The 13182-nt window shown below is 35.5% G+C and overlaps 1 protein-coding gene across 8 annotated transcripts in view; it reads right to left on the bottom strand.

Annotated features, from left to right (window-relative positions):
- The window catches only part of DGKB (diacylglycerol kinase beta), a 918246-nt gene that overhangs the window by 581353 nt on the left and 323711 nt on the right, over window positions 1-13182 (bottom strand). For 5 of the 8 annotated variants that reach the window (XM_060196160.1, XM_060196152.1, XM_060196159.1 and 2 more), the window contains 2 exons: window positions 3968-4000; window positions 1123-1242 (listed from right to left, as the gene is read on the bottom strand). In XM_060196160.1, the coding sequence (XP_060052143.1) occupies window positions 1123-1242; window positions 3968-4000 (153 nt within the window). The remainder of the gene's footprint in view (window positions 1-1122; window positions 1243-3967; window positions 4001-13182) is intronic. The other 3 variants (XM_060196157.1, XM_060196155.1, XM_060196158.1) reach the window with 1 other exon arrangement.

Below are 13182 nucleotides of genomic sequence, written 5' to 3'. Positions count from 1 at the left end.
TCACCCCACATAGCTAATTAAATAATTAAAAATAAATACATAAAAAACTCTTTCCTTTCACTGCTCTTTTATAACTGTTCTTTTTCTTATCTTTTTCTTTTCTCTCTCTCTCTTTTTTCTTTTTCTCATTCTTGCCATCCTTTCTTCCTTAATCCTACAGCTTCCAAAAATATTTTATAATATTTTTATATAAACAAAAAATACATATGAAATATGATTTTCTTGTATGGTAGTTCTCCTCTTCCTCCTCCTCTTCCTTTTTTTTCCAGAGCACTACTCAGCTCTGGCTTATGTGGGCTAATATGATGCTGGGGGATTAGAGTCTCAGGCATGAGAATCTTTTTGCATATCCATTATGCTATCTACCCTTACCTGAATATCATTTTTTATTTAAAATTTTCTGATGTCAAAGAGAGAGCTCATAGTGTGGGTGCTTGTGCTGCAATGTAACATTCAAAGTTTGAGCCATAGCACAAAGTGGTAAGTATCATGGCACTTGGCATAACTGTGGGTTGTAATGTGTTTGTTTCTCTAATGAATGAAAAAGCAACTTGAGAGTAGTAAAATTTCCTATGTATGAGTCCCTGGCTCTACACACACACACACACACACACACACACACACACATACACACACACACAAACACACACATTAAAAGACAATTAAACATTTATTTATTTAAATGAAAAAATACCCAGGCAACCTATCTACACAAAACTAAAACTGAGTTTGTTTTATTATTACTCAAACCTAGCTTTTTTTTTGGGAGTGAAGGCATATAATAAATCATACATATATTTGTGTGTGTGTGTGTAACTATATTTAGAAAATAAATATGCATATAATAAAGAGTACATAATAATAATAATTTCCAAATAATTCAGAATGAAATACTGTTTTTACCAGTTTAAGTTGAAATACAAATAACATAACAAATAATGAATCATAATGTCATTCTGTAAATAATAACACTGAACTCTTTAAAAAGTAAAATAACTGAAGCCATCAACTGAGCTCATCTTCAAATTAAACAAATATATTGCTAGCTAGACTCATGCATGTCTACGAGCATAGAAGTAATGGAAATAAAATTCACTAAAATTTAGATTTAAAAAGACATACCTGTAGGCCTTGTCCATCCACTGTAAGAGAGTTGGCTCTTTGCATCTTGTTCTTGTCAGTGGTCACTTTGTTTGAAGACTGGGAAACAGTCTTATCCTTTTTTGCAGTTGTTTGTCTGTCCTGTAAGAAAATAAAACTTGGTTTTAATATTTTTCTTTACTAAAGAAGCAAACTATGAAATTTTTTCATGATTACAAAGTGGAATTGAAATTAATGGAGTTTTTGATGAAAAACTGTGATACCTTTTCTTTCAAATAGCTCATGTGCATGATATATGATTGATTAAAATATCAAAGTTCATGAAAAAAAAAACAAATTGTCCTATTCTTTTTAAATATTTTATATTTATTTATTTACTTATTCTCTTTTGTTGCCTTTACTGTTTTACTGTGGTAGTTATTATTATTGTTATTGATGTCATTATTGGCTAGGACAGAGAGAAATGGAGAGAGGAGGGGAAGACAGAAAAGGGGAGAGACAGACAGACACCTGCAGATCTGCTTCGCCACTTGTAAAGCAACTCTCCTGCAGGTGGGGAGCCAGGGGCTCAACTTTACAGTAAAGCTCTTGGACCTATGTCCAAATTGTAGTCAGTGGATACACATTTACATGCTTAAGTATTTTTTTTTAACCAGGACATTACTTATCTCTGGACTATTGTGGTACCTGGGTTTGAATTTATATTTGGACAGCCACAGGTGTGAATTTTATTTTATTATCAATCTTCTATTCCTCAACTTAATTTTTTTATTCTATCAAATCTACCACTCCAGTGCAATTTTTCTTTTGGTTTTTCTCTTTGTGTATAAGGTGGAATGAAACACAGGAAGCAAGAGAGAGAGAGGGCGGTTATAATATCACCCTTCCACTGGTTCTGACTTCCTCTTTCCATGGTGCTCCCATGTGGTGATAGGACTTTGAATCTGGGTTCTCTCACAAGCTAAAGTATGGATTCTACTGGTTAAGATATTTGCCATCCATAAGTGAAATATTTTAGAATGCATATATCTTTGTGTAAATTCAAACACACATATATATGCACATACTTCAATCAGAGTTTCAAATAATCAACAAACAATTGTTTCTGATGATGGATCATAAAGTTCCGTTGTGTGTGTATGTGCATGTGTGTGTGTATGTGTATGTATTCATAATACACACATTCAAGTATGTATCCATATAGAAACTTAACGGGAATCTTTGGCACAACATAGTTGAAAACTATTTTTTAATGATCTCAGAAGAAAATGGAAAGATTAAGTTGATGGGAACCAATATATTTTACCAGAAAAAAATGTAATAAAACTTAAAAAAAAATGGTTTTGGCTTTGTATGTTAACTCTCTTTTCAGCCACCAGGTTCCAGATGCTAGCATGATGCCAACCAGATGACAGAGGACCCCACCAATATGTCCTGGAGCTCAGATTCCCAGGAACCCCAACGTACTAGGGAAAGAGAGAGGCAGGCTGGAAGTGTGGATTGACCTGTCAACTCCCATGTTCAGTGGGGAAGCAATTACAGAAGCCAGACCTTCAACCTTCTGCATCCCACAATGACCTTGGGTCCATATTCCCAGAGAGTTAAAGAATAGGAAAGCTATCAGGGAAGGGGAGGGGATACGGAGTTCTAGTGGTAGGATTGTATGGAGTTGTACCCCTTTCATCCTCTTGTTTTGCCAATGTTTCCTTTTAATAAATAAAATAAATAAATAAAAAGAATTTTCTAAACAAGTAAAAAAAAAAGGTTTCGTTTAACAAATTTAAAAAAAAAAACATTTTACAAAAACAGTAATTTTGGTCTAGACGCTCATCTATGCTCTGCAAAATTTGTAGTTAAATGTGGAAGATTATCAAACATAAAGAGAAAACTTTACATCTTAATTGTAGTTTGTGTCTGTATTTACTTGGGTAAAAAAAAAAACCTCAAGGAGATGAATACATAAAACTAATTATCTTACACTTAAATAGCTAAAGATAAATTTCCCTAATGCCTTCTACTTCTGGGATGTAAAATTTCACACCTATTTTACAATTATTGTAATGTTAGTATAATAGTGCTAAATGACATAATGAATGTTAAGACAATTTACTATTTCACTTACATTAGAAACATACCTAGTAACAAAACTAAATTTTAAAATAGTATCAGTGAAACAGTGTATACTGATTCAAAAATTACATTTTGCTGGATAGGAGAGAAAACTATATTTTAATGATCCAATGAATAGGCTTCTTTGACTTTCCTACAAGCTACTTACATTTACCTTGAAAAGTAGGAAAGATATTATTCTTTCTGTTGTTTTTGTCTTCAGGGCTTTACTATGATAGGTGGATATTCTCTCTCTCTCTCTCTCTCTCTCTCTCTCTCTCTCTCTCTCTATATATATATATATATATATATATATATATATTGGTAGATGATAAGACCCCAATATGGACATTTCTTTAGCATGATAGGAACAGGGTTCAAACATGGGTCATGCCTAAAACAAAGCAATGTCCTATGCAAGTGAACTATCACGTCAGCCCAGAATGATGCTCTTCTAACAGACAGATCAAAAATTCTTCCAAAATAACCTTGACTGATAACTATATATTTTATTTAATATAACGTCTGATTATTTTATATCTTATTTACTTTGTTGTAAATATAGTTTATAAACTAAGTCTCTTCTGTATTGAAATTTAAATCTCCATAATTATAAATATCAGAATATGAGAATGTTACATGCAAAAAAATACTATTGATAGGTCACGAGACAGTGTTGACAAGATGAGATGTACAATAATGACCTATAAGTATGTGTAAAAATCCATCTTTTTTTTTTTTTTTTTTGCTTACCCACCTCACAGACTGATACTCCTGAACTGGGGAGAGTCTGTTGAAAAAGAGAAGTTTATATGAAAGCTGAAAATTAATTCACACCAAAAAACAAATATCCATAAAGATTCATTTCACCACACTCCTGTGAACTACAGAAATAAATAAAAAATTCAATTTGTGATAATACTTTAACTTGATTTCATTAAATAAATTAATATATTTTCATAAGTCAAAGAATTATCTAATACAAACTGAGATAGCTTGCGGAACTACTTGTCCACAACACATTTTTTTCCACCTTGAATAGACACTTCAAATTTACTTTGCAACTTCAAAGACCTTTCTACAATAGCATTGTTGTACTATATCCATATTCTGGATAAGAACTTTCTCCAAGTTTTATTTCCTTCATAAAGCATTCTTCTTATTTATGTATATGATGCTGGTACCTCATAAAGAACAGTAGCAGAAGTGCTGAGTAATTATATATATGATAGACAGAAACAAAAAGAGGGAGAGGGAGAGAGACACTATAGCACCAAAGCATCCTCCAGTGCCATGATACTTTCATATGGTGGCAACATTCAACTTGGGAACCATGCATAGTAGTTATATGAGTTGTTTTGTGGTCTTTTCTCCCACCCACCCCTCTCTCTCCATATATATATATATATACTTTCCAAATCACTGCTAAGCTCAAGCTTATAAAAGTCCTTTTGCGGGAGTTGGGCAGTAGAGCAGCGGGTTAAGCGTAAGACCTGCGTAAGGATCCTGGTTCAAGCAGCCGGCTCCCCACCTGTAAGGGAGTCACTTCACAGCCGGTGAAGCATGTCTGCAGGTGTCTTTCTCTCCCCCTCTGTCTTCCCCTCCTCTATCCATCTCTGTCCTATCCAACAACAGTGACATCAAGAACAACAATAAAACAACAAGGGCAACAAAAGGAAAAATAAATATTAAAAAAAATAATCCTTTTGCATAAACACCATAGTATCATCCCTGCCTTGATCCGTATTTAAATTGTTCACCCAGATTCTCATTCTATATTTCAATCCAACTTATTTGCTCTTAATAATGTTCTATTTTTATGTATTTTTTATGATACTTTTATGTATACTTTATGATATCATGTTTCTTTTGTAAAACTCTAAAATAAAAATAATTCATTAATATATGAAAAATTGAAATATACTTGCATAGCATCAAGAATTTAATTAAAAATTCTTTACTGGGGGAATAATGGTTTGTGGTTGACAATAAAAAATAATAGTTTGTACATGTGTAACATTTCTCATATTTCCACAAAACAATTCAACCCCCAGTACATCCCACCCTGCCATCACATTCCAAGACCTGAACACTAACCTACCTGCCCTCCCCCCAAGAGTCTTTTACTTTGGGGAAATATACAAACTCCAGTGCAAGTTCTGGTTTGTGGTTGGTTTCCCTTATGTTCTTGTTTTTCAACTTCTGCCTATGAGTGAGATCATCCCCTATTCATCCTTCTCTTTCTTGCTCATCTCACTTAACATGATTCCTTCAAGCTCCATCCAAGATGAGGTGAAGATGAATTAACAATTTTTAATAGCTGAGTAGTATTCCATTGTGTATATATACCATAACTTACTCAGCTACTCATCTGTTGTTGGACACCTAGTTTGCTTCCAGGTTTTGGCTATTATAAATTGTGCTGCAATGAACATAGGTATACACAAATATTTTTGGATGGGTGTGTTTTCTTCCTTAGAATATATTCTAGGAGAGGAATTGCAGGGTCATAGGGAAAGTCCACTTCTAGCCTCTGAGAGTTATCCAAACTGCTCTCCATAGGAATTGAGCTAATTTACATCCCCACCAGCAGTGCAGGAGTGTTCCTTTGTCCCCACAACCATTCGAGCATTTATTGCTGCTACCATTTCTGATGTATGTATGACATTCTCATAGGAGTGAAGCGGTATCTCATTGTTGCATTTCTCTGACAATCAATGACTTGGAGCAATTTTTCATGTTTTTATGGCCTGTTGGATCTCTTCTTTGGTGAATATTCTATTAATATCCTCTCCCCACTTTTGGATAGTGTCATTTGTTATTTTGTTGCTGAGTTTTGTGAGCTCTTTATATATTTTGGTTATTAGCCTCTTGTCCAATGTATGACATATAAAGATCTCCCAGTCTGTAGGGGTCTTATAGTTTGGATGTTGGTTTTATTTGCTGTACAGAAGCCTTTTAATTTGAAGTAGTCCAATTTGTTTTGTCTTTCCCTTCTTTTTTATTTATGTCTTTATTGAGGATTAATGTTTCACATTCTACAGTAAATACAATAGTTTGTAAATGCATAACATTATTCAGTTTTCCACATAACAGTAAAACCCCCACTAGGTCTTCTGTAATCTATTTTGGACCTGTATTCTCCTCCCCACCCACCCCAGAGTCTTTTACACTGGTGTAATACACCGATTCCAGTTCAGGTTCAACTTGTGTTTTCTCTTCTGATTTTGTTATTCAACTTCTGCCTGAGAGTGAGCTCATCCCATTTTCAGCCTGCTGTTTCTGACTTATTTCACTTAACATGAATCTTTCAAGGTACATCCAAGATCGGCTGAAAACGGTGAAGTCACCATTTCCTATAGCTGAGTAGTATTCCCATTGTGTATATATACCACAGCTTGCTCAGCGACTCATCTGTTGTTGGACACCTGGATTGCTTCCAGGTTTGGGCTATTACAAATTGTGCTGCTACTACAAATTGTGCTGCTAAGAGCTTATGAGTACACAGATCTTTTTGGATGGGTTTGTTGCATTCCTTAGGATATATCCCCAGGTGAGGAATTCTGGATCATATGATAGATCCATTTCTAGCCTTCTAAGAGTTGTCCAGACTGCTCTCTACAGAGGTTGGACCAACTGACATTCCCAACAGCAGTGTAGGAGGGTTCCTTTGACCCCACAACCTCTCTAGCATTTGTTGCTGCTACCATTTCTGATGTATAACATTCTCAAAGGAGTGAAGTGATAACTCACTGTTGTCATTATTTGCATTTCTCTGACAATCAAAGATTTGGAGCATTTTTTCATGTGTTTCTCAGACTTTTGGAACTCTTCTGTGGTGAATATTCTGTCCATGTCTTCTCCCCATTTTTGGATGGGGTTATTTGTTAACTTGTTGTTCTTTATATATTTTGGTTATTAAACTCTTGTCTGATCTATGGCATGTAAAGATCTTCTCCCATTCTGTGAGGGTCTCAGTTTGGGTATTAGTTCCTTTTTTTTTAAATGTATTTCTTTATTGGGGAATTAATGTTTTACATTCAACAGTAAATACAATAGTTTGTACATGCATAACATTCCCCAGTTTCCCATTTAAGAATACAACCCCCACTATGTCATTTATCATCCTTCATGGACCTGTATTCTCCCCACCTACCCACCCCAGAGTCTTTTACTTTGGTGCAATACGCCAATTCCATTTCAGGTTCTACTTGTGTTTTCTTTTCTGATCTTGTTTTTCAACTTCTGCCTGAGTGTGAAATCATCCCATATTCATCCTTCTGTTTCTGACTTATTTCACTCAACATGATTTTTTCAAGGTCCATCCAAGATCAGCTGAAAATGGTGAAGTCACCATTTTTTATAGCTGAGTAGTATTCCATTGTGTATATATACCACAACTTGCTCAGCCACTCATCTGTTGTTGGACACCTGGGTTGCTTCCAGGTTTTGGCTATTACAAATTGTGCTGCCAAGAACATATGTGTACACAGATCTTTTTGAATGGATGTGTTAGGTTCCTTAGGATATATCCCCAGGAGAGGAATTGCAGGGTCATAGGGTAGGTCCATTTCTAGACTTCTGAGAGTTCTCCAGACTGTTCTCCACAGAGGATGGACCAATTGGCATTCCCACCAGCAGTGTAGGAGGGTTCCTCTGACCCCACACCCTCTCCAGAATTTGCTGCTGTTACCTTTTCTGATATATAACATTCTCACAGGAGCGAAGTGATACCTCATTGTTGTCTTTATTTGCATTTCTCTGACAATCAGAGACTTGGAGAATTTTTTCATGTGTTTCTCCGTCTTTTGGATCTCTTCTGTGGTGAATATTCTGTCCAAGTCCTCCTCCCATTTTTGGATGGGGTTATTTGTTGTCTTGTTGTTGAGTCTGGAAAGCTCTTTATATATGTTGGTTATTAAACTCTTGTCTGATGTATGGCATGTAAAGATCTTCTCCCATTCTGTGAGGAGTCTCTTGGTTTGTGTAGTGGTTTCTTTTGCTGTGAAGAAGCTTTTTAATTTGATGTAGTCCCATAGGTTTATACTTGCTTTAGTCTTCTTTGTAATTGAATTCATTTCATTGAAAATGTCTTTAAAAATTTATGCGGAAAAGAGTTCTGCCAATATTTTCCTCTAAGTATTTGATAGTTTGTGGGCTAACATCCAAGTCCTTGATCCACTTGGAATTTACTTTTGTATTTGGTGAAATATAGTGATTCAGTTTCATTCTTCTGCATGTTTCAACCCATTGTCTCCAACTGGGTATTAGTTTCTTTTGGTGTGCAGAAGCTTTTTAATTTGATGTAGTCCCATAGGTTTATACTTAGTCTTCTTTGTAATTGATTTCATTTAATTGAAGATGTCTTTAAAATTTATATGGAAAAAAGTTCTGCCAATGTTTTCCTCTAAGTATCTGATAGTTTCTGGTCTAATAACATTGAAGACCTTGATTCACTTGGAATTTACTTTTATGGTTGGTGAAATAAAATGTTTCAGTTTCATTCTTCTATGTGTTTAAACCCATTTAATCCAATACCATTTGTTGAAGAGACTCTGCCTTCCCCATTTAATAATCTGGGCACCTTTGACAAAGACATGTACATAAGTACTGGTGCTTACTTCTGAGCTCTCAATTCTATTCCACTGGTCAGTATGTCTATGCATGTTCCAGTACCAAGCAGTTTTGGTGACAATGGCCCTATACTACAATCGCAGATGATCTGGGAGTATGATACTTCCAGTTCTGTTCTTTCTTCTCAAGATTGTTTTGGCAATTCTAGGTCTTTTTCTGGTTCCAGAAAACATTTGTAGCATTTGTTCTATTCTCCTAAAAAATATGGTTGGGTCTTGGTGGGGATAGCATTGTATACAGCTTTGGGTAGTGTATTCATTTTAGTGATGACAATTCTTTTCAACCCATGAACATGGAATATCTTTCCACTTCTTTGTGTCTTTTTCAATTTACTTGAGCAGTGAATCATAATTTTCAGTATACAAGTCTTTCACTTCTTTGGTTAGGTTTATTCCTAGATATTTTATTGTTTTTGCTGCTCTAGTAAAAGGAATTGATTTCTTGATTTCATCTTCTTCTAAATTAGTGTTTGCACAGAGGAATGCCACTGACTTTTGAATGTTAATTGTGTAGCCTGACAGCTTACTGTATTGCCTGTTGATTTCCAAAAGCTTCTTGCTGACTTCTTTAGGTTTTTCTATGTATACTATCATGTCCTCTGCAAATAGGGAGAGTTTGACTTTTTCTCTTCCAATCTGTATCCCTTTAATACCTTGCTCTTGCCTGATTGCTATGGCAAGAACTTCCAACACTATGTTGAATAGTAATGGTGATAGTGGGCAGGGATGTCTAGTACCTGATCTGAGGGGAAATGCTTCCAGTTTTTCACCATTGAGTATGATGTTGGCTGTAAGTCTGCTATATAGAGACCGCTATCTTGAGGAATTTTCCATCTATTCCCATTTTTGTAGCATTTTGATCATAAAGGGATATTGGATTTTGTCAAAGGCTTTCTCTGCATCTATTGATATGACCATGTGGTTTTTGTTCTTACTTTTATTGATGTAATGGATCATGTTGATTGATTGACATATATTAAACTAACCTTGTGTCCCTGGGATAAACCCCACTTGGTCATAATGGACAATCTTTTTAATATACTGCTATACCCTGTTTTGTTCAATATTTTAGCATCTATGTTCATCAGAGACATAGGTCTGTAGTTTTCTTTTTTGGTTGTGTTCCTGTCTGATTTTGGTATCAAAGTGATATTGGCTTCATAAAAGCTGGAAGGGAGTATTCCTCTGTATTCACTCTTCTGGAAGACTTTTTAAAGTAGAGGTATTAAGTCTTCCTTATAGGTTTTGTGGAAATCAGTTGTAAAACCATCTGGTCCAGGGCTTCTGTTCTTGGGAATATTTTTGATAACTGTTTCAATTTTGTTGGCTGTGATGGGCCTGTTCATATTATCTAGTTCCTCTTTATTTAATTTTGGAAGTTCGTAGTTATCTAAGAAATCATACATTTCTTCAAGGTTCTCCAGCTTGGTGTCATATAATTGTTAATAGACACTTTGCATGATATGTTGAATTTCTGTGGTGTCCGTTGTGATGTCTACTCTTTCATTTACAATTCGATTTATTTGGGTGTCTTCTCCCTTTTTTATTTTGCTAGTCTGACCCTATATTTAGTTATTTCTGTCCTTCTAGGCTGCTTTAAAGTTCCTTTGTTCTTCTTCTTCTAGGTCTTTAAGATGTGCAATCAGGCTGTTTATTTGTGCTTTTTCTTGTTCCCTAATGTGTGCTTATATGGCTTTGAACTTATTATTAATATTTTGGGACTATTACTAATCTTTTGTTGATTGTTTAATGTTAGTTTAATTCTAAGTCTGCTGCTAATCTTATGGGTCTTCCAGAGTCTCATTTGTTGTTTCTGCATTTCTGATGACAATTTTTTCAAATTCTTTACTCACTCCTGTTACTATTTCCTTGAATAACATTTGGATGTTGACCTCCTTACTTTGTGCTTCAACCTTTGGGATGGTTTTAGCTGGACTCTTGTCCTGGTTCATTTCTCCAATATTTCTTCTTGTTGGTTTATCCATTCTAAATAGTACGTTATGAGGTCCCTCTCTCAGTACTTTTCAAATTCCTAGTGATCACTCTTGCCTGGATTGACTTGTGTCTAAGTAAGGTACTTAAAGAGTTCACAATTGTGGAAATTAACAGTTGTTTCAACATTACTTTAATGCCTAAATTGGAGCACAGTGGCTTTTTCAGCCTCTTTTGTTCTTTTTCTTCCCTGTAGGCTATAAGATCCTGAGGGCTTTTAAACTGTAAGTAGGCTTCTAAGCTTAATTACTCACTCCTGACCAAGAGATAAAGCAGGGTGGGGGAGAGATAGCACAGTGGTTACGCAGAGTCTCCCACACCCAAGCATCTAAAAGCTGTGGGCTCAATTTAGCTTCTCTGCCAAGACAGACAGCACTGCTGGGCCCTGTGAGTTTCTAAACAACTACCATTTATAGTCTGTAGGTACTGAGGCAATTATTCACCATGTTCTTATCAGGAGAACAATGTGGAAAGGCTCCCACTCTACAGCCCCACTGCTAGGCTATGGAGGATATTATCTTGGGTTTCCTGGTCAGTTCTCTGTTCCCAGATGTCAGCACAGGACCTCCCCCCTGCTGTTCCAGCTTCAGAGGGCAGTAGCAATAGAGACTCACAGTTGCATTTGGTGAATCTTAAGTGATTCCTCTCCTCCCTTCAACAGTTTTTTTGTTTGTAAAACCAACTGGAGGTGGTGCCTCAACTGGTAAACAGCAGGACTGTTACCAGCTGGATAATCTCTCCTTAGGCTACTCTGTCCACAGGCAACATGTGTTTGCACTCACAGGTGATTTGGTAGGTTCCTAAAGTTGTTCCAGTCCTGCCTTGTTGTGGTCCAAGGTGATCTCCTTTGGTATTCCTAGTTGACCCTGTCTTTCACTTCTTTTGCAACCTTTATTCACAGATTTTTATTTGTTTGTTTTTGTTGTTACAATAAAAGGAACTGATTTCTGGATTTCTTTTTTTGCCCCTTTATTTTGCATAGAGCAATACCACTGACTTTTGTATGTTAAATTTGTAGCCTGACATCTTATTATATTGCCTGATAATTCCCAAAAGCTTTCTGCTGGATACTTTAGGACACTATCATATCATCTGCACCTAATAAAAGTTTATCTTCTTCTCTTCCAATCTATAAACTTTTAATCCTTGCTCCTACTGATTGCTGTGGCAAGAACTTCCAACACTATGTTGAATAGTAATGGTGATAGTAGGCAGCCCTGTCTAGTACCTTATCTGAGGGCAGCCCTGTCTAGTACCTGATCTGAGGGGGGAATGCTTCCAGTTTTTCACTAAGTATGCTATTGGCTGTAGGTCTGCTTTATGTGGTCACCACTACTTGGAGGAATTTTCCATCTATTCCCATTTTTTGTAGTGTTTTGATCATAAAGGGATGTTGGATTTTGTCAAGGGCTTTCTTTGCTTCTATTGATATAACCATGTGGTCTTGCTTTTATTGATGTGTAGATCACACTGATTGAATTATAAATATTAAACCAATGTTGCATCCCTGGGCTAAAACCCATTTGGTCATGATAAACAATATTTTTAATATATTTCTGTATCCAGTTGGCTAGAATTTTGTTCAATATTTTAGCATCTATGTTCATCAGAGATATCAGTCCATAGTTTATAGTTATCTTTTTTTTTCTTTTTCTGCCCCTGTCTGCTTTTGGTATCAGAGAGATGTTGGGTTCATAAAAGCAAGAAGGAAGTATCACTGTGTCTTCAATCTTCTGAAGACTTTTAAAAATATAGATATTAACTCTTCCTCAAAGGTTTTATAGAATTCACTTGTAAAACCATCTGGTCCAGGACTTTTATTCTTGGGAAGGTTTTAGATAAGGTGTTTCAATTTCATTGGCTATGATTGGCCTGTTCATACTTTCTAGTTCCTCTTTGTTTAAATTTGTAATTTTATTGGTATCTAGGAATTCATCCACTTCTTCCAGGTTCTCTAACTTGGTGGCATAGAGTTCTTCATAGAAGTCTCTCATGATACCTGGGATTTCTATAGTGTCTGTTGTGATATCTCCTCTTTCATTTACAATACTTTTTATTTGAGTCGTCTCCCTTTTTTGTTTTGTGAGTCTGGCTAAGGGTTTGTCAATTTTGTTTATTGATCTTTGGTATTATTTTATTTTCAGTGCTGTTTATTTCTGCCATAACTTTAGTTATTTGAGTCTTTCTAGTTGCTTTAGGATTCCTTTGTTACTCTTCTTCTAAATCTTTAAGGTGTGCAGTCAGGTTGTTTATTGGAGCTTTTTTTATTAATGTGTACTTGTATGGACATGAACATCCCTCTTAGTATTGCCTTAGCTGTGTCCCAAATATTTTGATAGCTTGTGTC

Source organism: Erinaceus europaeus, chromosome 8, assembly GCF_950295315.1.
Source record: "Erinaceus europaeus chromosome 8, mEriEur2.1, whole genome shotgun sequence".
Classification (NCBI taxonomy): domain Eukaryota; kingdom Metazoa; phylum Chordata; class Mammalia; order Eulipotyphla; family Erinaceidae; genus Erinaceus; species Erinaceus europaeus.
This window is presented reverse-complemented; position numbering and strand designations above follow the sequence as displayed.